Source organism: Berghia stephanieae, chromosome 4 (assembly GCF_034508935.2).
Source record: "Berghia stephanieae isolate SIO BIC M18660-M18661 chromosome 4, UCSD_Bste_1.3, whole genome shotgun sequence".
NCBI lineage: Eukaryota > Metazoa > Mollusca > Gastropoda > Nudibranchia > Aeolidiidae > Berghia > Berghia stephanieae.
This window is the reverse complement of record NC_088363.1, coordinates 21,746,703-21,774,157: the sequence shown is the minus strand read 5'-3', so window position 1 is coordinate 21,774,157 and position 27,455 is coordinate 21,746,703. Positions and strand designations below refer to the sequence as shown.

Sequence of the window (27,455 nt, the reverse complement as noted above, 5' to 3'; positions counted from 1 at the left end):
AAGTAGCCTTCGTGTTAACTTATTGATGATGTGCGTTTATCTAAAATACTCATATATAACCTCCCAACACACAACACTGTGTGTAGCCTTGAACGTTTTTGGAGGAACGAAGTTGACGTCAATCAGCTCTTTGTTATTTATTTAGCCAGCCATTTTTATGAGAATTTCTCTCTAAGTTGTATTAATCAGACAATAAATTACGAAATAATAATAATAATAATAATAATATAATAAAATAATAATAATAATAATAATAATAATAATAATAATAATAATAAATAATAATAATAATAATATAATAAAAATATATTAATAATAATAATAAGATAAAAAATAATATTAAAATAATAATAATAATAAATATAATGATAAATAATAAATAATAAATAATAATAATATAATAATAAATAATAATAATAATAATAATAATAATAATAATAATAATAATAAAATAATAATAAAATCCCTTTATTCATCCTCAAGGGGAAATTTGTCTTTAGGGTCTATTCCAAGGGAAGACTGGAATAACCCAGGCGTCAGCCGCAGTGCAGCGCCGCAAAGTGAGCTAGGGCTAGGTGACTTGCTCAAGGCCACACAACGCAGCGGCGGGTGATCGAACTCGTTACCTTTTGGGTACGATGCAAAGACCGTACCGCTGAGCCACGCTGCCCCTTATTAATAATAATAACAATAATAATAATAATAATAATAATAATAATAATAATAATAATAATAATAATAATAATAATAATAATAATAATAATAATAATAATAATAATGCAGTTGCTACTGCTATACAGCTAGTTGTCTGACGTTTAGCCTGCCTGTTACGGTCGATTGAGACAGGCAAGCAATGTAATGATATAAAGATGTGATCCAGTCAGTAACGTGGATATAGTCATTATAAAGGAATCTAGTCTTTTAATGGCAACGGTGAGACGACCATATGAAATGTCTGTCTTCTACGAGCTTTTCTTCAATATAATGATATATAAATAAGCTTGCTGTGGGAACTCGTAATAAGAGGCAAATGAAATGTTCCCACGGTTACTGTACCCTAACATGTTTTGTCATTCTTAAGCAGTTAAGTGCCATATTATTCTTGAAACACGCATTTTATAAGTTGGCCAGAAAACTCGCCTTTCAATTATCGAAGGAGTTAAAAGGCCATCATCTTGACAAAAACTCTCAAACCAGTGTCCTCGCGAAGTCCCAGGTTTGAGGGTTTTTTTGCCAGGGTGACGGTCATTTAAATCGATCGATATTTAAAGGGCTAGTTTTCCGGCCAAATTTTTAAATACTTGTTTTCTAGAGTACGGCAGTTAGCTGGTTTAGATATATTATGTACCAGTTTGTATTATAACGTGTCATTGGACTGAAAGTCATTATTATGGGGTTTATAAATGATCATATATTTTATTCATTAAAATCCCCCCCCCCCCCTCTCCTTAGAGCCGAACAAGACAATGGTAAATTGTCTGGGGTTTTTGTTTTGTTTGTTTTTGTTGTTGTTTTTTCAATCAAACTTTAATTTGGTTATGCTTATTATAATGCTTAAAATATTTTCCGTATTTTTACTTGTTTCCGGCTCTGTATGATTCTTCTTCCTCTTTTTATAATTTTGAATAAATAATACAAGCAATTAAGATTCTTTGTTTGTTTATCTTATCATCAATGAATGTGTTTTAATAAAATGTGTTCCTTTTTTTTATACCTTCTCGTCTTAAACTTGATAAGTTTTGATTTCTTGTCCCATGGAGAAAAAAAATGCGTTATGATTACAATAATATTGAAACAATTAAGTATACAATATCGTTGAGGGTCAATTAAATGGTGATAATACAGTGATATATACCTTTTTTCCACGTTTTAAAAGACACACTCGCTTTTACTGGTTGACGTTTCCCTTTAGGACAAATTTCCCCGACTTCTTTTTCTATGAACAAATAATAAAATTACCTCTTTCATTGAACATTTCTTGGTATAAAATATCACTATGAAGATAATCTTAGGAAGGGTTCAGCTAGAAAAGAATGTTACAAATTACTATAGATAGTAGAACAATATCATGAATCCACAAAGATCCCCTCTGCCGTACTCTGGAAAGACCCCATATTTTAAAATTTGACCAGAAAACTCGTCCTTCAAATATCGATCGATTTAACTGACTCTATTCTTGACAAAAACTCTCAAACCTGGGACTTCGCGAAGTCCAAGGTTTGAGAGTTTTTGCCAAGATGATGGTAATTAAAATCGATCGATGTTTGAAGGACGAGTTTTCTGGCCAAATTTTCCAGAGTACGGAGCCTTGGACTTGTGGTAATCTCGGCTGTGTCAAGATTACAGTTTATCGCATCCATCCCAACACCAGTTTCGTCCACCTTGCCACACACAATGTATCCCATAATCCTTTGAAAACGTGTATGGCCTACGTTTTTGGTCTAAAATATCTTCAGGGTATGATGTTAAGTCTATAAAGCAAGCGATTCTTTTAAACTAAAACAACTGTTCTTTGAAGTAGTCGGTAGTCCTTCAGAGCCATGAAGCCCACGGAGACGGAGTTTATCCCGGTTTCTATTGCGTGAAACGGACAATAGCAATTGCTTGCTATCCTTTGGATAGGACGCTAGTCTATCGCAAAGTGCTTTTCGCCAGATCCAGCAGACCCAGCTACCCAATCACTGCTGGGTAGACAGGGGGTCAGAACAAAATTTCGACTACACCCGGGATCAATCTCGGTCCCTTTTCGTGTGAAGCGAGTGCTCTACCAATTGAGCTATCAGGACTTCCACTGTTCTTTGAATTATCGCAAAACTTTGTGAAATCACAGACCAAAATTGTAGTTTATTGACGAAAGGTCCGTATTTCTGCCAATAAGGTGTCAATAATTTTATCTGGAAAAAAAATCATTTTACTAAGGCTTCTCCGGAAACCTTACCACAGATAGCTATAAATATAATATATTAATCAAATAACTGCGGCACGCGGGAAAAATCAAGTAATTAAAAATTTGGCCGGAAAACTCGTTCTTCAAAATATCGCTCGATTTACCAAGTCCCAGGTTTGAGGGTTTAAGCTAAGACGAGAGTCATTTAAATCGATCGATATTTTAAGGACGATTTTTCTGGCCAAATTTTTTAATTCGTGTTTTTCCAGAGTAGCTGCTACAGTTGACTGGTTAAAAGAAATGCCACTCCATAGAAGAGAGTTATAATTATAATTTTATCCTATGGTCAATTTGTCTTCAATGATAATGTATACTTTGTATACATCTGACTTTATCTATAGACCTTTCTTCCGTGTTTACATGGAGTGCCGAAAAATAAAAGAATAAAAACAATGTTTATAAAAATTATTCCATTCATAATATATGTAGCATGCCAAAATACTATGTCCATCACGTCAGTCACGCAAAAATAATACGCGAGATAACCCAGTGCAGACGCCGGAGTTAAGGGTTAGGACTTAGGACTTGGTTTGTTGCTGAAGCTATTAAATATTCAAAACCAGATATTATTGTGCTGTGGATCGTGTATTCTAAGAAGGAGGAAAGAACGTTTTTTCTCTCTTTATCTAATCGACCCTTCCGCTGACTGAAAATAAATTCAATGAAGACAGAGTGGTTTTGTTTAAGGATGTGAAAGCGTGACCCTTGGGACTGCACGGTCTGGATGGAAACATTGGAATGAAAGTCGAATCAATTTCGGGTCAACAATAATTGTGCCGTATCCTGAACAAAAAAAAAAGTCTATTAAAATAATTTTGGCCAGAAAGGTCGTCCTTCAAATATCGATCGATTCAAATGACCCTCATTTTGTCAAAAACTTTCAAACCTGGGACTTCAAGAGGTAGTTTATATGATTTATACAATCATATTCATCATCATCAGCATCATCATCATCATCATCATCATCAGCAGCAGCAGCAGCAGCAGCATCGAAGTCAACATCATCATTATCATCAACATCAGCATCATCATCATCATCATCATCACCATCATACAACGATGATGTCAGTGATTGTAATTTTGAGAAACAACATACTCGTATATTTTGTAGCTATCAACGATAATAAATGAAAATGATGATGACAAAATCGGTTTTGGCAACGACGGAAGAGATAACGAAGGACATTCATGCCCAGTTTATCTTAACCTCCCTCGATCAAAGCCTAATTGTCGGAATCGGTTTCTCCTTATTTTAACATTCAAAGATGTGACAATCTATAGCAACGATCGGAGAGGAGGAAAACAAGGAAGAGGGAAGGGGGGGGGGGGGTAGATATAACAAAGATTATAAAGAGAAGATTAAAGTAGGCCCAATCCTTCTCTTGATGGGTTTTTTTTTCTATTTCTTTTCGTATTAACAAAAAGAAAGAAAGATTTTTCCCCCTTCTTTTTGATTGAAAGGATCTGGAAGGGATGAAAAGGATGGGAGTTTGGGGAATAAAAAGTCATGGATTTGTAATTTTCTCGTGGGTGTAAAGCTTGTTTGCTCTACCCAGCAGTTCATTGGCTCTTCATGCGAACGGGCTATGCCGGGAGAGAAATCGATACTCTAGAGGAATCGGGTTCCTTCTTCACACTCCGAAGGGACGAATATCCATCATTAAATCCTCCAGTTAGCTGGGGCTCGAATTATTCACTTTTGATGCATTTTATCTCCACCATCAGAATTCTTTTTGTTATAATTTGAGTATATCAACATTCTTTCTCTTCCTCACCCCGTCCTTCTCGACTCCCCACCCCCTCCTCTTATTCCTCCTCCCCCCCCCCCCCCGCCTACTCCTCTCCCTTCTTCTTCTTCTTCTTCTTCTTCTTCTTCTTCTTCTTCTTCTTCTTCTTCTTCTTCTTCTTCTTCTTCTTCTTCTTCTTCTTCTTCTTCTTCTTCTTCTTTCTTCTTTCTTTTCTTCTTTCTTCTTCTTCATCCTCCTCTTCCTCCTCCTCCTCCTCCTCCTCCTCCTCCTCCTCCTCCTCCTCTTCTTCCTTTTCATTTTTGTCGTAATAGAACCTCCCTTTTTCTCATCCTTTTTTAATCTTTCATTTTATTTCTTCTCATTTCGTCCCTATCATTTTACAACTTCCTGCATTTTTCTCTTCTTCCGAATATTCTTTCATTGATCCCCCCACCTAACTTTCGTCTTCCAGCTTTTAAATCCATTTCTTTCTGCTATCCAATCTCTTCAAACCTCTTTTCAATTAAAAAGAAATTGTTGAATTGAAAATGAAATGTTTTCTATGCAATCTTCCATATGACAACAACAGGCAACCTCTGCGTCTTTGCTTTACTTTTCTTTATTATTAGTTGTTTCATCGTTCTCCTGTTTTCACCCACTTTGAATACAACGCGTATTCTCTTTCATCCGATTTTTTTTCAACCCCCTCCCCCCACTCCCCCTAAAAAATTGAAAGAAAGAGAAGAAAAAGAAGACATAAGACAAAAGCTGTTATTTATTCTGAACGTGTTAAATATGTTATGCAATAGCAATTTAGTCCTATATTGTGTGAAGTACACTGGGATTGAAGAATAAATATCTGAGAAGGTGTTTATAGACGTGTAGGTACATATATGCAGGTCTGACACCCGAACGCAATTATGGGCCTAGTTTAACATTGTTTGTAATGGACAATATTTTTCGTCATTTAAAATTTTTTTTGGGATTCCCATTACAACAATGAGCCCACAAAGAATTGGGTTATCAAACCTGCAAATAAGTGCACGTCGGCGTGTATGTAACAGTACCAGACAAAGCAAAAAGAAAATTACAAGAATAAATAAAACAGCCTGCTTCGAAAAAGCAGCCTGCTTCGAAAGAGAAATACAAGAAATACTATATCAACAATCAGCCCATATGATGTTTTTTTTCTTGTATTTTTTTCTTTGTCTGGCACTGTTTCAAGCCTTTTTCATGTTTGTTTATTTTTTTTTAAGTCCTACATTAGCGCCTACTCCTTAATTCGTGATTGGGATTGTAGGTTTGATGGGAGGATTCAATATAAATTATAAAGTCATCTTTCTGTCGATTTAAATATATCAAAACTATCCTGTTCATGATAGTGCTTTGAGTGAATATTTGATTAGTCTTCAAGGAGGTCTCACGTTTGAGTTTTTAACAAGGTCAGGGTCATTTTAATCGATCGATGTTTGAAGGACGAGTTTTCTGGTCAAAATTTTTAAAATGTATTCTTTTTTTTAGAGTACAGCAGAATGCTCGAGCAGTACTTAGTGCAGGTGTTCGGCATCAAGAGCTGTGCATTAAATGGTTTGACCGATGCTGGATGCTGACTGTAATTGGGTATCACAATACCCATAAAGCCTGGTTGTACCTGCGGTCTTTTCATGAGTCACCGGCAGTCTAATGGTATATATATATATATATATATATATATATATATATATATATATATATATATATATATATATATATATATATATATATATATATAGTTTTTATGTGGGTTATTTTTTTTTATTTTTTTTTTGGGGGGGGGGGGGGGGGGCTGTGGATAGTGAAACATTATTACCATCAGCTGTTGGCAAAAGACTTTCGACTTAGTTAACCCTTTTATCGCTTACATGCTGGGTTCCACTGAACTCTAACTGTGTACACAACCTGGCATAATAATATCTTACTGTTTTCATCAAGGTAGCACCAACAGCTATGCGATTTGGGCTTCATTCGCTTTAAACTGCTCTTTTGAAGAAAACGATGAAAGTCTAAGGAAAAAAGCAAATAAATATATTGTGATATGATCCGAATGAAAAATTCAGCCGTGCTGTTAAAGAGTTAACGTAACGCTTGGCCAATCTATATACATCGTTGTTGGATATAGGAGATAATTATCTATCGAAACCTTTGACCGTAAGCGACTTATTTTCTTGATAAAGCGAAACTGGAAATTCACGATAACTCCCTCGTTATAAATAATTGTCATCGTGCTAAGATGTGTCCTTTTTATCTCCGGGTTTGAAATGGGAATTATTGGGTAGGCAAGTACAAGTAAACACGTTTATTTATAGACTTTCGCCAATAGCATTAATTACAATTAGAACCGTGTGTTGTTCTTCTAAATAAACGAATGGGTAAATGGATAAATAAATACATAAAATAAATAAATAATTAAATAAATGCAAAAAATAAATAATATCAATAAATGCATGAAATAAATAAATAAATGCAAAAAAATAAATAGATAAGTAAATAAATGCATAAAATAAAGAAATTTATAAAATAAATAAGTAAATACATAAATGCCGTTCTGATACATGTATGTGTACATTGTGCGATTTTTCCTTCACATAAAAAACCCTTGCCAAATGGCCACTTACATATACAGTATAGACTGACATGCGAAATCCTTACGTTCGCCTGCGTGTAAACAACATGAAAAATACTCCGTACGAACTGAATATAGGGACTCCACACATCGTAAGTCGATATAGATAGTCCGGGACAGTCAGAAAACTTACCCATTGATGGCGGGTTCAAATAATAAAAAATAAATACTAATAAGAAAATAATATATATACTTAAATTAATAATAATACGAATAAAAATAACAATTATGTTATAATAAATAATAAATAATATAATAATATAATATAATAATAATAAATAATAATAATAATAATAATAATAATAATATAATAATAATAATATAATAATATATAATAATAATAATAATAATAATAATATAATAATAATAATGATAATAATAATAATATAATAATAATAATAATATAATAATAATAATAATAATAATAATAATAATAATAAATAATAATAATAAATATAATAATAAAGAGTAATAATATAAAATAATAATAATAATAATAATAATAATAATAATAATATAATAATAATAATAATATAATATATATAATATAATAATAATAAATAATAATAATAATAATAATAATAATAATATATATAAATAATAATAATTAATAATAATAATAATAATATAAAAAATAATAATAATAATAATATTAATAATAAAAATAAAATAATAATAATAAATAATAATAAATAATAAATAATAATAATAATAATAATAATAATAATAATAATAATAATAATAATAATAATAATAATATAATGATAATATAATAATAATATAATAATAATAATAATAATAATAAATAAATAATAATAATAATAATGATAATATAATAATAATAATAATAAGAAGAAGAAGAAGAAGAAGAAGAAGAAGAAGAAGAAGAAGAAGAAGAAGAAGAAAAAAATATTTATAATAATAATAATAATAATAATAATAATAATAATAATAATAATAATAATAATAATAATAATAATAATAATAATAATAATAATAATATAATAATAATAATAATGATAATAATAATAATGATAATAATAATAATATAATAATAATAATAATAATAATAATAATAATAATAATAATAATAATAATAATAATAATAATAATAATAATGATAATAATAATAATGATGATGATGATGGTCATGATGATGATAATAATAATATTAATAATAATGATAAAAATTATCATCATTATCATTTTAATAATATCAATGTTATCATTATTATAATATAGGGGGAAAAGTAACAATAATCCACTCGATCTTATAATAATATTATATGGTTTTATTTAAAGACTTGATGACATTTACATTATATGGAATAATAATAATACATATCGTCACATTAACAGACTCCAGTCTTGCATATATAAATGTGCAATCCTCTTTTCGACTGTTAGGCTAGCTGTGTGTGGATGAAAATGGAAGAGATAAACAAGATATTGCACGGCTTGACGAAATAATTGTCCATTTAAGTCGAGTCGACACGTCGTGTTCTTTTCAAATGGAAAATAAAATAATATACACTGAAATAATTGACCTTCTAAATGCAGCAATGTAGTAAGAGTTGTTGCTTTCTATCTGTATTTTGACAGTTTTCCTTGTCAATTTTAGATTGTATTATAATGCAGACCGGGCATATATTTAGCACGATAAATTGAAATTGTAAAGTTTTGGGACCAGGCAGGCACGGGTGTAAGATAAAAATCATCTGAAAACGTCTGTATGAAACAATGCCAGATAAAGCTGTGCGCTTCTGTGGTCTTTGTTGTATGACACTCGCTTTCGGATCGGAATGTTCTGGGTTCGAACCTCGCTCGGTGTATAGTTGCGTCCTTGGAAAAGACTCTTTACTCACATTCTCTCGCCGTACTCAGGTGTAAAATGAGTACCTGGCCGTTAACTGCGTTGTCTCTGTCGGAAAAAAATGTATTATCGTCTCACATATTGTCTAGTTCTTTATGTTACGTGTTGCTTTTGGTCAGTGACCATTTGTAAATCGCTTTGAGCACGTTTAGTGGATATTGCGCTATATAAAAGCTCAAATTTAAGGAACCACCCGAGAATAAAAAATCAACCTGGCTCAACTGGGACTCGAATTTCAGAAGGATAGATTATAATCTTTTTTAATTAATTTATTTTTAAGCTTTACAAATTAATGATTATGCAAGCCAGATTAAAACAGATCCATTTATTCTGCGCCCTTCCTTGAATCGAAATTTCTGTCTTTTTTTTTAATATGCAAGAAAACACGACATATCCAACAGATCTGGCAATACAATCGTAAACTTTTAAAAGATTTGTTTAATATTGGAAAATTTTCTTTGACATACCAGTCGAATAGGATTTAGCAAAAGGTGACAAGACATGTGAGTGAGTCATCTCCCTTTTAGTAACTGGAGTTAATAATATATTATTATTATTAATGGAATTGCTTGAGAAAAGGAGGGAGAAAATTAGAGATGCGAGAGAGAGAGAGAGAGAGAGAGAGAGAGAGAGATGCAGAGAGAGAGAGAGAGATAAACACACACACACACACACACACACAGAGAGAAAGAGACACAGAGAGAGAGAGAGAGAGAGAGAGAGAGAGAGAGAGAGAGCGAGAGAGAGAGAGAGATACAGAGCGAGAGAGAGGCAGAGAGAGAGAGAGAGAGAGAGAGAGAGAGAGAGAGAGATTGTGTGGATGTATGATGAGACAACTGTGAAAATCCCATTAAGTTTAAGCCATAATATGGCGATAAATACTAAAGACAAGAGTCAATGGCGGATGCTTATAGTTAAAGCAGATGCTATAGTCTATCATTAGTTTTACAGGTCTCACCAGCCAATGCTTATTTCAGAAACGCGATAAATATCAGTTGAGAGGGCAAGATATGTATATGAGTCATAATATGTCGCCTTGAATATGGTAGAGATAATGTATTGGATAAATAATAATATAGCCTACATGCGATGGGAAACAATTGGAGAAAGAATGAGAGGTGTGAGGGGAGTTTTGATGCAATCCCAACACAACCCGGTGCCACTTTCTGAAAGTATTTATTTGTTGATGTCTCAGTAAAGGTGACGAGATGTGTGGATCGTATAGTCTAAATTAATGTGCTCAAGATAGTGTACGTAGTGGGTATGTGTATTATGTATATTGTCCGAAAAATTGTAATATCGCCTAACAGGCGTCATGTCTCGCAACAAGTAGGAAAAAAAAGATAGAGATGCAAGGAATTGAGATGTGTGAACACACATACAGAGAGAGAGAGAGAGAGAGAGAGAGAGAGAGAGAGAGAGAGAGGGAGAGAGAGAGAGAGAGAGGGGGGGGGGGAGAGACAGAAAGAGTAGGAGGAAATATAAGGGGTGGGGTGGACATAATTTTACTGTATCAATTTCAAGTGATATTTTTATGGGGCGAAGAGCTTATTGTTATTATTATTATTATTATTATCATCATCATCATCATCATCATTATCATTATTATTATTATTATTATTATTATTATTATTATTATTATTATTATTATTATTATTATTATTATTATTATGTCTTTATGCTCCGTGTCACTATAGTTTAAGCACCCATTTCAAGCTTCGATACTCCAGTCATTTTATTTATTTATTTATTTTTGGGACAAGCAGGTGGCACTGTTTTGTTTTGAGTTTTGTCGTTTTATTTTGTTTTTGTTGTGTTTTTTTCTGTACAGAGTTTAAAGCATTTAGTATGTTATATGTTTCAAGTATTTTTGAGTGGTTGACTCATAACTAAAGAGAGAAAGTATTAAAAAATAATACAGTATGTACTTAATGCGTGTTGATGCAATTGGAATAAAACATACTTATTTCCCATTTCATGACTAAGTCTGAAGTAGGCTTCATTGTTCTATTGTGCTTTGAAGTGGTGTGAATGCCCTGACTCAAACACATCTGTTCCTAAAAATATAGAAATATGTTCCAGGAAAAGATATGTTTGAATCTTTGACACCAGATAGATTTCTTTGAAATCCAAAAATGCTTTCTATTCAATTATTTCTCAAATTATACTTAATGGCCGGATTAAAAATGAGCTTTTATATAGCGCAATATCCACTTAACGTGCTCAAAGCGCTTTACAAGGGGTCCCTGGTCAACAGCAACATTTAACATGTAGAACGAGACATGACGCCTGTTAGGCGATATTACAATTTTTCGGACAAAGACAACGCTGTTAACGGCCAGGTACTCATTTTACACCTGAGTATGGTGAGAGAATGTGTGTAAAGAGCCTTTTCCAAGGACTCAACTATGCGTCGAGCGAGGCTCGAACCCAGGACCTTCCGATCCGAAAGCGAGTGTCATACCACTAGACCACATAGCCGCACATTGGATTGCTTTAAAAAAGAAAGCAGTAACTCATGCAGTTGTGCGGCTATCTGGTCTATTGATATGACATTCGCCCTCGGACTGGAAGGTCTATGGTTCCAGTCCCGCTCTGAGCGGCTCAAAGATGAGTCGTCGGAAAAGGCTTTTAGTTTTTTAGTCACATTCTCTCACCGTACTCAGGTGTAAAATGAGTAACCGACCGTTAATTGCGTTGTCTTTGTCGGGGGAAAATTGTAATATCGCCTAACCGGCGTCATGTCTCGTCCTATATGTTAAATGTTTAAATGCTTTGGCTAGGTACTTCATTTAAAGCGCTCTGTGTAGGTTTAGTGAAAATTGCGTCATATCAATGCTCTAGGTTCAAAATACTCTTGCCGTGCAACTCAGATCTCAGCGTAGATATATTTTTTAAAAAAAATTGAGCTTTTATATAGTGCAGCGTGCTCAAAGCGCTTTACAAAGGGTCCCTGACCAACAGCAACACGTAACATGGAGAACGAGACATGACGCCTGTTAGGCGACATTACAATTTTTTTCCAGACAGAGACAACGCTGTTAACGGCCAGGTACACATTTTGCACCTGAGTGCGGTGAGAGATTGTAAATAAAGAGCCTTTTCCTGAGGACTCAACTATCCAGGACCAAACGAGTGTCATACCACAAGATCACATATACTCAAGAATATATAGATAGTATGAAGTTGACGTCACTCTGGTCTTTGTTATTGCTTTTTGCCATCCGCGTTTAAGGGTAATTCTCACTAAACTGTATAATCCGGACTATAAACGTTCAAGGTTACACAAGTTTTGTGTGTTGGTCCGTTATACTTCCGGATGGCAATGTTGCGTGCTTCTTGTGCATACTATCTATAGTAAGGTAGTGCGCCAATCGCTTTTTGTTTACAGAAAGTCGAGTACACTTATGGTCGCGTGGTGTTTCTAAAGGTAGCTTACCCGAACATGTCCATTACGCAACAGCGAACCTCTGTACCTCACAATTATCGGAAACCGCTTCACTATCTATCATGATGCATTGGTCACTTCAGATTGCCTCTATTATTTTGTCTATCACGAAAGAAAGACGGTTTGTTGTCTTAGAAGCGAGATTATGACTTCAAACAGATTAGACAACAAACCGTCTTTCTTTCGTGATAGGCAAAATAATAATGTGTATGTGAGTAAACTAGACCGAAACTTGACCGTTTGAAGTAGCCTGAAGTGGAGACAAAGTGCACCGTTTCATGACTCCTTTGCCAATGTGCATGGTTCATCCGCCAATCACACTACTGTCGGCTGACAATCAAGCATAATATTTACGCTTTCGTCACTTTTCCTTTTTCATTTAATGTTGGTGATGATTTTTGTCAAGTATTGTCTGTAATTCTAATGTACAAATTTTGTCTATTTGTGTTTTGTTTGTCTCTGTGTTAATTACATTTCGTTCTCTTTTTGTTTTCCTTTTGTTTTATGTTTCTTTTGTTGTTGTTGTTTTTTTGTTTTTTTTGTGGGGTTTTTTTGTTTTGGTTTTTTTTGCGATGGTAACAGTTATAAGTCTTTTTAACTCACTTTCAAAAGCATATAATTTTATATGTATTTTTGTTCTCATCTTTAGCTGTTTCGTTTCATCTCTCTCTCTCCCTCTCTCTCTCTCTCTCTCTCTCTCTCTCTCTCTCTCTCTCTCTCTCTCTCTCTCTCTCTCTCTCTCTCTCTCTCTCTCTCTCTCTCTCTTTGTTGATAGAATACCTCTAGTTTAAACCAATTATGAGGGCCAAATGGAGGTTGATATCTCTTTGACTTCAATTATCTGACGTTGTTGACAGAATTAAGTGGCGTCAAGTGGTGACAGTGCCGTGATTATTGTCCAATGGGAACTCATTAAATGTGGGATGAATCATCGCCATATTTATGCTTAAACAATGCTGATGTTTTTTTGTGTTTTTATTATTATTGTTATTATTCGTTATTGTTGATAATGTGGGGAAAATATGATATTCTCAATGGGCTTTTATTGCACTTATAACCGTCGCGTTGTTTATCAAACTAAACAACGGACATTTATTGTTTTGTTAATCAACTTACTTTAAATTTAAAAAAAGAAAAGAAACACCAACAACAGCATGATGTGAGAACTGTCCATATTTACTTTTTCTATCTTTGGTGAAACTAGGCTCTAGCAATTTCTTGTTGCACAATTTCCTGTTGCATGCTGCCCAGTAGCAAACTGCTTTCCGACAGATCCATAATATTAAACCTTCCCCCCCCCCCCCCCCCCCCCCCCCCCCCCCCCCCCCCCAAATTGGTCAGACCAATCTGTTTATTGTTGCTGGGCCAGCTACAAAAGGTACATTAAAACAGCGGCAAAGTTGTATCATGTGACCTGATGGAAGAGCATGTTTTATTAATCACATTCACGTGCAGATTTCAAATTTATGCCAACTCTTATGTTCATTCCTTTACCTGGGTTACTCGCAGAATGCAAGCTTTGTAATGATATGTGAGAATTTCTCGCTATCCAATTGTAATTGCTACAAGGGAGCTTAGAAAGTGAGTTCCAGTGTATTCTACCTGGACATCATATTATAATTCCGATTTTTTCAAAGGTCAGGAAGCGCGATGCCTTCCGGCGTCATTTGAAGCCCGAGTCACATTCCAGGTACTCCGTCGCATTACAGCTCCAACCCTCGTGGTGGAAGCAGATGGGTCAGCGGGTAAATTATTGTTAGATTTTTATATTTTTATCGGGAGTCAACAATTCATCAACACGTGTAAAGCAACATTTGTAAAGCAATTGGTAAATTATTGCAACCATGCGGGATTTCATCAGAAACTATGGGGTTTTTTTTTTTAAACCGTCAGCCTTGTCGTTAAAGAGTTAACGTAAAGGTCTTCTCTACTATATTGATGATGCATCGTGAGGTTCTTTAAAAAATGATGAATTCGTGAACATAACCTATAATATATTTTTGATTTGTTTAGCAAGTGTTTGGTGCTTGAGATCAACAATGGTTTCTTGTAACACCTTATTCGGATGCTGGCAGTGGTAAATTTGCAATGAAATATGATCTTTATTGCATAATGTGGATTGCATAATGATTCCTGTAATTCACTACATGCCTGTCCACACTGCTAAACTGCTCAACGTTAGAGTTTTGCTATAAAGAAACCTAAAATTAGTCACTACTGCGCAGAAAACAAGGATGGATGAACTCAGATTATTGAACCAGAGGTGCAAAATGGGAAACACGAAGTGAACAATAATCAAGAACTAGGGGAAAAACTGATGATAATGGTACTATGTGTAGGAATTGTTGTGGAATGAATCATGGCCATAATAAGAGAATCTGTTCTGATAATTACCGGACTCAATCAAAAGATTGTACGTTGAACCAATGGGGAAGCGGTTACGCAGCTCATTCAGATCTTACCTGTCTGTTCAGGTCAATTAAAAAAAACAAAACTCCCGTCTCTCTCTCTCTCTCTCTCTCTCTCTCTCTCTCTCTCTCTCTCTCTTCTCTCTCTCTGTCTCTCTCTCTCTCTATTTCTCTCTCTCTCTCTCTCTCTCTCTCTCTCTCTCTCTCTCTCTCTCTCTCTGTGTGTGTTTCTGTCTATCTATCTATGTTTCTATTACATGTACATATTACTACTACTACTTCTACTGCTACTACTACTACTACTACTACTACTACTACTACTACTACTACTACTACTACTACTACTACTACTACTACTACTACTACTGCTACTACCGCCACTATTATTATTATTATTATTATTATTATCATTATTATTATTATTATTATTATTATTATTATTATTATTATTATTATTATTATTATTATTATTATTATTATTATTATTATTATGTACTCGTAGTTACCTGAAAGCCCAAGTCCCAGTGGAGAAGTTTAACGAGCGCGCATGAGGCAAAATAAATTTGTGGGAAACTCGAAGGAGGTGTAACTTTAAAACTTAATTTTCTTAACAGTATGTAACAATTTATTACAGTAACGAATAACGTCCTTATAAAACACGACCTCGTATTATCTGAAATTGAACAATAATTTTGCAATTATCTTTGATTCATGTCGAAATCACTGCAATCATCGCTTGCGCTGCAAATGCGTCGATCATGAGCTCTAGAAGAGGAAGAAGTACTCAATAATGCATCGAAGTATGGCTCTAAATATCCTTTATCCCCTATCGTCTTGTTATTTTCATCCCTTCCCTGGAGGCTTCGTCTCTTCTTTTTTTTTTTTGTTTAAACTCGATTAAAGTTCCTATAATTGGGTGTTGGTTGTTTCTAACCCCCCCCCCCCCCCCCCCCCTCTCTTGGACACCGTGAGAAGAAGAAAACCTCTTCAGTTTTTACTGATGACCCAGATTTTAAATTCGTGACCTACTTGGGAATGCTTAACTGAGTGGCAAAATGTGTAAATGGTTCGTGCTTTAAGATTTTTGGATTACTTATGAAGTAATTTTTTACTCTACTGGACTGAATATTAGATTTATATATACATATCATTCTTCTGAGAATTATTCTTGCTTGACTACAGTCATCATACTAAAGATGACGTGAGAGACTATTTATCCATCTATCTGTCTATCTATCTATCTATCTATCTATCTATCTATCTATCTATCTATCTATCTATCTATCTATTTATTTATCTATCTGTCAATCAATCTATATCTAACTCTCTGTTTATCTATCTATATATCTAGCTATCTATCTGGGTCCATCCGTCCATCTATCTATATATCTCGCTGTCTGTCTATCTATATATCGACTCCCCCCCCCCCTCCCCCCTTCTCAATTTACTCCTATATGTGTTGTAAATTTGAGAGACCCCCCCCCCCCACACACACACACACAGTCTCTCTCTCTCTCTCGCTCTCTCTCTCTCCCTCTCTCTCTTCTCTCTCTCTCTCTCTCTCTCTCTCTCTCTCTCTCTCTCTCTCGCAAGTCCTACAGAATCGATTGTCCATGTTAATGTCAATCTGAGAAAATACCAAAAGCAGAAGAGCAAGTACAGAATAAATACATAAATGATAATAAAAGGAAAGAATACCAATATTTCTTTCATAAAATATTCGGTTTATTGACTTGTTTTTGAGTAGGCCTATTTGGACAAGACAAGTTCCCAGAGCTGTGAGTTGACCTACTTCGCAATGCTTTGTTGCCATGGCAGTATTTATGTTATGATAATCCGTATCCGGTGTGAGAATTAAAAAAAAATAGATATATATGACCATAGAGCGCATTTTTATTGTATTTATTTATCATGCTCAATTCACCTCCCACAATACATCATCGGTTCACCCAGCAGGCCATATAACCGCAAATTGTTATTTGATACAAGACCAATCTCCCGCTACGCGCCTTTTTTTTTTCAAGTACAATGTTCATCACTGCCAATATCCAAGGAAACATCGCCAGGACCAGATTTTGAGCGATCGTCGTCACCCATCTGGTCACTTACCACGATCAAGATCATCTTTTCTTATTTTTTTTTTGTCGTGAGATGGGATATATTATACAATTCGAATATTATGGACACTACAATATTATTATTATTATTATTATTATTATTATTATTATTATTATTATTATTATTATTATTATTATTATTATTATTATTATTATTATTACTATTATCTATCTATCTATCTATCTTTCTAACTATATATCTAACTATATATCACGTTCTCTTAATCTCTCCCCTCCCCTCTCTCTCTCTTTCTCTCTCTCTCTCTCTCTGTGTGTGTGTGTGTGTGTGTGTGTGATACATACAAAAAAACACTCATCTTATTTATCATGTTATAGGGTCCAAAAATATGGATTACTAGAGAGAGAGAGAGAGAGAGAGAGAGAGAGAGAGAGAGAGAGAGAGAGAGAGAGAGAGAGAGAGAGAGAGAGAGAGAGAGAGAGAGAGAAATTGAGAGTTTTTGTGATTTTGTATGTGTGCGTGAACGATTACAATCCTCCAACCATTATAGCGGTGAGTGAAATACATAGTTGGTATATCGACCTAGTTCACCAACGATACCATGATAATTGGCAATGTTGGTCCGAAGGTACTCATCACTAACTCCCGATTGGAATTCCCATTACTTTGTACCAGGCTATAACGTGTGATTGGTTTTTTGTCTCATAATGCCATTCAACTAACTCTTCGGCAACACAATCCAACTACAATTTTTAGGAGGTATCTTTCAAAATGTCCTGAATCGCATTTTCATCATTTCAGAAAAAATTGCAATTTTGTGTCATTTATTTAGTGACATGCCTTGTCTGCGATGTGGCTGAGTGGTTAAGGCATTGCACTTTGACTTTTAGGTCCCGGGTTCGAGCCCCGCTTCAGGCACTTTCGTTCTTTTTCCTTGGGCAAGATTATTAACCCCCAATTTGCTCACTTGGGACAACATGGGTGATTCCTGTTGACATCAGACTTCTTATTTGATGACTTATCTATAATATTCCTTCGTGGAATGCCTAAGCGACGATATCTTATGATGTCGTGGCGGAAAGGCATACTTTTTTTTTTGTCTGCCTCATAGAACAATACCCTGAGTGATTTGAAAACTTAAAATAGTCTTGATAATAGTCTTCAATAGATTCCTTCTTATTTGACAGAACTCATTGAGATATATGAACCGCAAACATCTCTTCGTTCCTCTTCCGATTCAAAAACTCCTAAAGATACTTAAAACCCAGGGAGAAAAGCTGAGCTTGGTACGGCCCTAGAATTTGGAATAAATTGCCTTTAGAAGTAAGAGAATCAGCAGCCCTAGAAACTAGAAACATTCAAATGTAACTGAAAACGAATCTTTTTCGGTCATGTTTCGGTGAGGAGCTACTCTCGTGAATAATAAATGACTTATTATTATATTTTTTTTTGTGACTGTGTGTGTGTCTGTGTGTGTGTGTGTGTGTGTGTGTGTTTGCTCAAGTTGTAGGGGATTTTTTTTTAGTTTTGTTTTTATTTGTTTATTTAGTTATTTAGTTCTGATATAAATGTTATCACGATTAACTCTTCGTTGACTAGAACGAGTTGATATTTCCGGCAGTAAGTGTTTCCAGCATACCCGTCGCTTGACCCGGTCTTTCATTATTATGATGTAGAACATAATAACCACTTCACTTTGAGTTGATGTGACTATTTATTGAGTTGACTAGGTCATTGTCCGTTTAAGGGTCTGTGGTATAACGACATTATCAGCAGATACAGTCAATGCCTATTGAATCGTACGCTAAGAGCCCATTCCATGTTTGAGAATTTAAGACAGCAACCGATAGCTCCGTTTATAGAGCACTTGCTTCACACGCAAAGGGACCAAGACCGATACCTGGTTCAGTCGAGATTTTTTTTTTTTTGGACCCCCCCTGTCTACACAAAAGAACATTGAAGCTTTTGAAATGTGGTGTTTGAGAAGGATGCAGAGAATATCGTATACTGCACACAAAACGAATGAAGAAGTGCTAAAACAAACATACCAACAAAGGAAACTAATGCCCTTAATAGCGGATCGACAACTATCCTTTTTCGGACACATAGTAAGGAAAGATAAGAATGAATACCTGGCAAGTTGTGGAAAAATACCTGGTAAACGCGCCCTGGGGAGACAAAGAAAAACACTCATAGACCAACTGAAGGGCTTTACCAACCTAACAATCCAAGAGCTGTTTGAAAAAGCAAGAGACAGGGAGAAATGGAGAGAGATAATTCATGCAGTATCCGAAGCCTGGACCAGGCATGGAACCTAGAAGAAGAAGTCTACCCAGCGGTGAATGGGGTGCTAGGTCTGTTAGATTAAGCGGAAAGTAACTTGCGATAGACTAGCGTCCTATCCAAAGGGTACCAAGCAATTGCTATTATTGTCCGTTTCAAACTAAAGAAACAGGGATAAACTCTGGCTCCATGGGCCTTGTAGCTTTGAGGGACTACTAATGTTATGGTGAGCGCGTTGTACTTGTTTCGTTATCGGTCAGAAAATAGAGACTGTTCATTCTGATTGGGAAAGGCTCCTTTTCGAACTTTGTGTATAGATAGAATGAAATTGACGTCACGCAGGTCTTTGTTATTGGGTTTTTTTTTTTGTTTTTTTTTTGTTTTTTTTTTTTGTTTTTTTTTTGCTATCCACGTTTATGGATATTTCTCACTAAAATGTATTAATCAGACTATAAAAGTTCATGGTGGTTACACACAGTTTTGTGTCTTGGTCAGTTATACTTCCGGATCTCAATGTTGTGAGCTTCTTAGCCAAGTGCATACTATCTATAGATAATCGTGTAAGTTGATCTTGTTGGATAATTTTATATCGTTGATCACCACATTGTCAAAAAATGACAAAATGCTTTTTATTGTTTTTATTGTTTTTTGTTGTTTTTTTTTTTTTTTTTGTTTTTTTTTGTTTTTTTTTTTTTTTTTTTTTTGCTGGATTTTTGTTTGTTTTGTTTTTCTTGAGTGTTTTTTCTTTGTTGTGTTTTTTTGTTTTGTTTTTGTTTTGTTTTGTTTTTTTGATTTTTTGTTTGGTGCTTTTTTCTGTATTTCTTACTTTTTATTTTAATTGTAAGAATAAGAGCGTCTGCTGTGTTTTAGAGTCGAATATATGCACCGGCTGAAATACCTATCAATACCATTTAACATAGCTTCTGCAATAATCGATTTTAATCATTTATTCCTCTGCTATATCCAGATGTGTCCCGCTGCCCAACGAACCTCTCCAGGGACCGTTACCTCAAGGCCAGTAGCTGGAATGTGTGCTATCAGTTCCACATGGAGGAACGACCATGGAGAACGGCCGGTGCCGTTTGTCGACGGCAGGGTGGTCGCTTTGTCACGATCAAGGAACATAGGATACAGGTAAGGAATTAGACATTCTCGACTCTAGGTAGCTCTATGGGTTGTCGCTTTGTCACGATCAAGGAACATAGGATACAGGTAAGGAATTAGACATTCTCGACTATAGGTAGCTCCATGGGTTGTCGCTTTGTCACGATCAAGGAACATAGGATACAGGTAAGGAATTAGACATTCTCGACTCTAGGTAGCTCTATGGGTTGTCGCTTTGTCACGATCAAGGAACATAGAATATAGGTAAGGAATTAGACATTCTCGACTCTAGGTAGCTCTATGGGTTGTCGCTTTGTCACGATCAAGGAACATAGAATATAGGTAAGGAATTAGACATTCTCGACTCTAGGTAGCTCTATGGGTTGTCGCTTTGTCACGATCACGGAACATAGGATACAGGTAAGGAAATAGACATTCTCGACTCTAGGCAGCTCTTTGGGTTGTCGCTTTGTCACGATCAAGGAACATAGGATACAGGTAAGGAATTAGACATTCTCGACTATAGGTAGCTCTATGGGTTGTCGCTTTGTCACGATCAAGGAATATAGGATACAGGTAAGGAATTAGACATTCTCGACTCTGGGTAGCTCTATGGGTTGTCGCTTGGTCACGATCAAGGAATATAGGATACAGGTAAGGAATTAGACATTCTCGACTATAGGTAGCTCTATGGGTTGTCGTTTTGTCACGATCAAGGAATATAGGATACAGGTAAGGAATTAGACATTCTCGACTCTAGGCAGCTCTTTGGGTTGTCGCTTTGTCACGATCACGGAACATAGGACACAGGTAAGGAATTAGACATTCTCGACTCTAGGCAACTCTTTGGGTTGTCGCTTTGTCACGATCACGGAACAAGGATACAAGTAAGGAATTAGACATTCTCGACTCTAGGTAGCTCTTTGGGTTGTCGCTTTGTCACGATCACGGAACATAGGACACAGGTAAGGAATTAGACATTCTCAACTCTAGGTAGCTCTATGGGGTGGGTTTTTTTTCGGAATACAAAATTAAATGGCAAATTTATATGCAGGTTTAGTCAGTGGGCTCCTGCAAATTTTTATTATGCCCAGCTCATTTCCTATTGATATTTAATTTATTACAGGAGAAAATCTTATTTAGATTTAATTTAAATTTAATTTAAATTCCCTTTATAAATCCCCAAGGGGAAATTTGTGTTTAGGGTCTGTTCCAAGGGAAGACTGGAATAACCCAGGCGTCAGCCGCAGTGCAGCGCCGCGCAGTTAGCTGGGGCGAGGTGACTTGCTCAAGGCCACACAACTAGGCGGGTAGTCGAACTCTATACCTTTTGGGTAGGAAGCAAAGACCGCACCGCTGAGCCACGCTGCCCCCTTAATATGAAATCAAGTTTCCAACCGCATTTTAAGCGCCCTTTTATACCAACACTCTTGTGAATATCCGTTTGTGCCACAGACAAGTGCTTATTTACTCCTAATTCAATCATTGGAAAGTTGAAATACCCTAAGTTTGTGTTTTACAAGGTAAGGCGCATTGGAGTGTTATGTGAACCGCTGCTCTGGATACATGAATTAATTATTATCATAATGAACACTTGGCACATTTTACAACTTTGTATCAAAGATCTCATATTATTGATAGAACAAAAGTTGACGTCACTCAGGTCTTTGTTATTGTTTTAGCCATCTGCTTTTATGAGTAATTCTCACTTAACTATATTAACCAACTATAAACGTTTAAGGTTACACATAGTTTTATGTGTTGGTCCGTTATACTTCCGGATTGCAATATTGTGAGCTTCTTAGCCAAGCGCATACATTCTATAGGAAATTATATTATTGACAGGTTGATGGGCACTCAAAATGAATAACTTTTTATTTAAAATTTGTACAGCGCGTCTACGGTTTTCTTTTTTTCTTTCTTTTTTTATGTTGTTTGTTTGTTGGTTTTGTTGTTGTTATTTTGTTTGAAATTTTTTTTTTACATTCTTTACTTACTTACTTATCCGAACCAGCGACCACCTGAGCTCTTGCCCTTCGGTCTTGTGCCATGACGTAGAAGTTGGACGTCTTTTTACTTTCTTTAAGTGAGTTTTGTTTGTTGTTTTATTTTTGGGCATGGACACAAGATGCTCGCTCTTACACTAATAATGTGCTCGTGCGCCCGTGCGTATTTGTATATTATGTTTGTATTTGTGTTCTAGTTCTCGAAAGAAACAAGGAAATGTGTGTGTGTGTGTGTGTGTGAGAGAGAGAGAGAGAGAGAGAGAGAGAGAGAGAGAGAGAGAGAGAGAGAGAGAGAGAGAGACGTTTAAGTGAAGACGTTTTACAAACGGGAAAGCACGCAATAAACCACTCATAAACACCTCTGTTATTAACTCTAGCAATCAACAAAATGCGCTCAGCGAGAGAAGAAAAAAAAATCTGCTCAACGTAAGGGCAGTCATCTCGCCAGCTCTCCCGCCAAACAATAACCAAGCACATCTTTTTGTTTACAAAATAAACGACAAAACTCGGCATGGATATAATGTATCTTTTGTGTGGGGAAAAAACGGCAATAGAAATCGCCTGTTCAGTCCTTATTTCTTCTGGGCGCTTAAGATCAATAGAATCTCTCTCTCTCTCTCTCTCTCTCTCTCTCTCTCTCTCTCTTATTTATATATATATATATATATATATATATATATATATATATATATATATATATATATATATATAGATAGAACGAAGATGACGTCATTCAAGCCTTTGTTATTGTATTTTGCCATCCGCGTTTGTGAGTGATTCTCACTAAACTGTATTACCCCGACTATAAAAGTTCATGATTACACAAAGTTTTGTGTGTTGGTCCGTTATACTTCCGGATGGCAATGTGATGAGCTTCTTAGCCAAGCGCATACTATATATATATATATATATATATATATATATATATATATATATATATATATATATATATCAATCACACATACACACAATCTCTCCTCATTCTCTCTCTCACGCACTCTCTCGCTCTCTCCTATCTCTCTCTCTCTCTCTCTCTCTCTCTCTCTCTCTCTCTCTCTCTCTTCTCTATTTATCTATATCGATGTAACGGCCAACCATCAAGATTAATTTCGGTGCTGAGTAGAAATCAGATTGATAATGACGATAGAACCTATTGTGGGGTTGAGTTGGCATTGACAAATTCTACATTTTACTTTCTCCCTCGTTTATTTAATACAAACTCTTCTGCTCTTCTTTTATAGCAATGAGCAACACTGATTTTCTCAACTTTGTATGAAATAGATTTTATCAACACCGTCATCCCGCCCTCCCTCCCCAACCAATCACCGCGTTTATTTGGTCTCTCCTTGCCAATTAATTAATCACTGTACTTTTCGTTTTGTAACCTTACAGAAATTCTTGATAGAAAGCCTATCCGATCTCAAATGGCCACGACGGGGTGTTTGGATAGGAGCCAATGACAGGAGGTCGGAGATGGACTGGAGATGGACGACAGGTAAAGGAATAGGAGGCCGAGTGGCTAAAGTCTTTCGTCTTCATGTAACATTATTCAAGCAATGTTGAGCGTGGTCATTGATCTGATGGGTGAAAACAATCGCAAAACATTAGCCCAGGCGTGTATGTTCTTGAGTATGCAAAGCACTTTACACCCTAAACACCTGGCTATTGGCGTTGTTATGTTTTGTAAGACTAATTAACAGTACAAAATGAGAGCATAATAGACAACTTGTTTTGTATGAAATTGAACTTTTTTTTGCCATATGGCCTGTGAGGCCATAAATGATGTACGTTGAATTGCATTTAAATAAGCTGAACCCGGAAAATACACTTATTCGATTTGCATAATAATAGATTTTTATTTATTTCAGTTTAATTTAAACACACCCGCCTTATTTTGGCACATTTATATCTATATCTAGTATATATATATATATATATATATATATATATATATATATATATATATATATATATATATATATATATATATATATACTATGGCAGCTCTTATATATTTATTCTTTCCAGGAGAAAGAGTGAAGGACGGCTATTCTAATTGGGCGCCAGGACAACCAAGCTGTGGTCTGTTATGCTTCGAGGACTGTGCTTTGATGAAGTGGAAGGAGAGGGATGGCCGGTGGCATGACTATCGTTGTAACTGGCTGGAGGACTACTCGTTTATTTGTGAATTTGGTAAATTATTGATAATGACGATGATAATGATGAAATGATGATGATGATGATGATGATGATGAGGCAGAGACGCCATTTTTATTGTTGTTGTTTTTGTTGTTGTTGTTTGTTGTTGCTATTGTTTCTGTTATCATTTTATTGTTATCATCCTTACATCATCATCTACTGCTACTGCTGCTGCTACTACTACTACTACTGCTACTACTACTACTACTACTACTACTACTACTACTACTACTACTACTACTGCTGCTGCTGCTACTACTACTACTACTACTACTACTACTACTACTACTATTACTACTACTACTACTACTACTACTACTACTACTACTACTACTACTACTACTACTACTACTACTACTACTACTACTACTACCTACTACTACTTACTACTACTACTACTACTACTACTACTACTACTACTACTACTACTACTACTACTACTACTATCTACTACTATACTACTACTACTACTACTACTACTACTACTACTACTACTACTACTACTACTCTACTACTTACTACTACTATCTACTACTACTACTACTACTACTACTACTACTACTACTACTACTACTACTACTACTACTACTACTACTACTACTATACTACTACTACTACTACTACTACTACTACTACTACTACTACTACTACTACTACTACTACTACTACTACTTACTACTACTACTACTACTACTACTACTACTACTACTACTACTACTACTACTACTACTACTACTACTACTACTACTACTACTACTACTACTACTATGTTATACTATGTTATACTATATCTACCACTAATTCTTCCTCTATTATTACTACTACTAATGATAATATTGCTTTTACCTTTATGGTTTGTATTATAATTACTTCCTATATTATCTCTTTTCTTCAGACATGCTCCCACCAACTACGACAACTACGACGACAACCACCTCTACCACCACGACCACCACCACCACCACCACCCCTACTACAACAAGCTCTACTACCACTACCACATCAACACCGACTACCACCAAGAATACAACAACCTTGTTTGAAGTCAGAGTGGTGAAAAAGTTACAATCAGGCTACCTGCTTAATGGACTCAGTGCGAAAAACAATCATTCTACACACAATGTTTATGGTAATATTATATCAATGATATGAGAGTGTCAAATTCTATTTTTAGATGAATGATATCCATTATTATTAAAGCTCTCTAGAAAGTGAAATGCAGTAATAACTTAAATGGCAGAAGTTATGCAGGCAGCTTTGTACCTTATGCCATTTTTATTAAAAACAAAAACAAAAAACAACTTGAGCTTTTATATTGCGTAATATCTACTAAGCATGCTCAAAGCGCTTTACAAAGGGTCCCTGACCAACAGCAACATGTACCATGTAGAACGAGACATGATGCCTGTTAGGCGATATTACAATTTTTTACCTACAGAGACAATGCTGTTAACAGCTAAGTACTCATTTACATCTAAGTTTGGTGAGAGAAAGCGAGTGAAGAGCCTTTTGCAAGGGACTCAACTATACACTGAGCGAGGCTCGAACCCAAGACCTTCCAATCAGAAAGTGTGTGTCATACCACAAGACCACATCGCCGCACATGTACGAGGACAAATTTAACTAAATTATAATTTTTAAATTAAAAATTTGTGAAGTCACTTTCATCTGATTTATATATATGGATATTTTAATAAAACGAATACATGAAATCTATAAAGCAATTTGTAGTGGCTACTCATATAAATAAGGATGGAAATCATTTAAAAGAGCAATGTATAAACATTTTTTTCAAATTTTAGCAGTACAAAGCAAATATCACAGTGTCTTGTTAATTTCTATTCATTTATTCATCATAATAAATGATATACTCGTATTTCCATATTTTCATTTCTGCTCTAAAATCTTCAGTTTAACATTACTGATACTGTCTAGAGATCATTAATTATTTTCTAAATGTAAAATCCGTCCCTTCACCAGAAAAAAAAGCAAGTTCCATGATTGATTTCTAATTCTCACCTTTTTCAACAGTTTCTAACAATGCAAGACATGACCAAGTCAAGCAAGTGGAAAGTCAATCAGCTGGACTCACATCTGGTAACTTATTTGATATTGTAATATTATAAGATGACAAATATGTTTGAAGTGGATTGTCATAGTGAATGATTGCAAATGAATTGTTTATGACTTGATAAATTGTATTTGGATGTCAATGAACATTGAACTTTGAACTTTTATAGAGCGCAATATCCGCTAAACATGCTCAAAGCGCTTTACAAGGGCCAACAGCAACACTTAACATGTAGGACGAGACATGACACCTGTTAGGCGATATTAAAAGATTTTCGGACAGAGACAAAGCTGTTAACGGCCAGGTACTCATTTTACACCTGAGTATGGTGAGAGAATGTGTGTAAAGAGCCGGTACAAGGACTCAACTGTGCGCCAAGCGAGGCTCTAACCTAAGACCTTCCGATCCGAAAGTGAGTGTCTTACCACTAGACCACATAGCCGCACATATATCGGTAGGTGATGCAAACATTGAAAACATGTGATCAGTATCCCCCTTTTCCGTAAGCAGAGCTTATAATATATCCAACCCAAGAATAAGAGGTCTGTTTATTATCAAATATTTAACAGTCTTTTCGATCCTTATGATGGTATTTCACATTGTGTTTACATATCATTTGGCTCTAAATGGATAAGGTTTTGTGTGCGAAAA

General features: G+C 35.2%; 1 protein-coding gene across 1 annotated transcript in view; it reads left to right on the top strand.

Annotated features, from left to right (window-relative positions):
- The window catches only part of LOC144970228 (uncharacterized), a 55,883-nt gene that overhangs the window by 26,659 nt on the left and 1,769 nt on the right, over positions 1–27,455 (top strand). Inside the window, exons 2-6 of the mRNA XM_078909645.1 lie at positions 20,392–20,558; positions 23,927–24,029; positions 24,563–24,727; positions 25,629–25,862; positions 26,765–26,830. Of these exons, the coding sequence (XP_078765771.1) occupies positions 20,392–20,558; positions 23,927–24,029; positions 24,563–24,727; positions 25,629–25,862; positions 26,765–26,830 (735 nt within the window). The remainder of the gene's footprint in view (positions 1–20,391; positions 20,559–23,926; positions 24,030–24,562; positions 24,728–25,628; positions 25,863–26,764; positions 26,831–27,455) is intronic.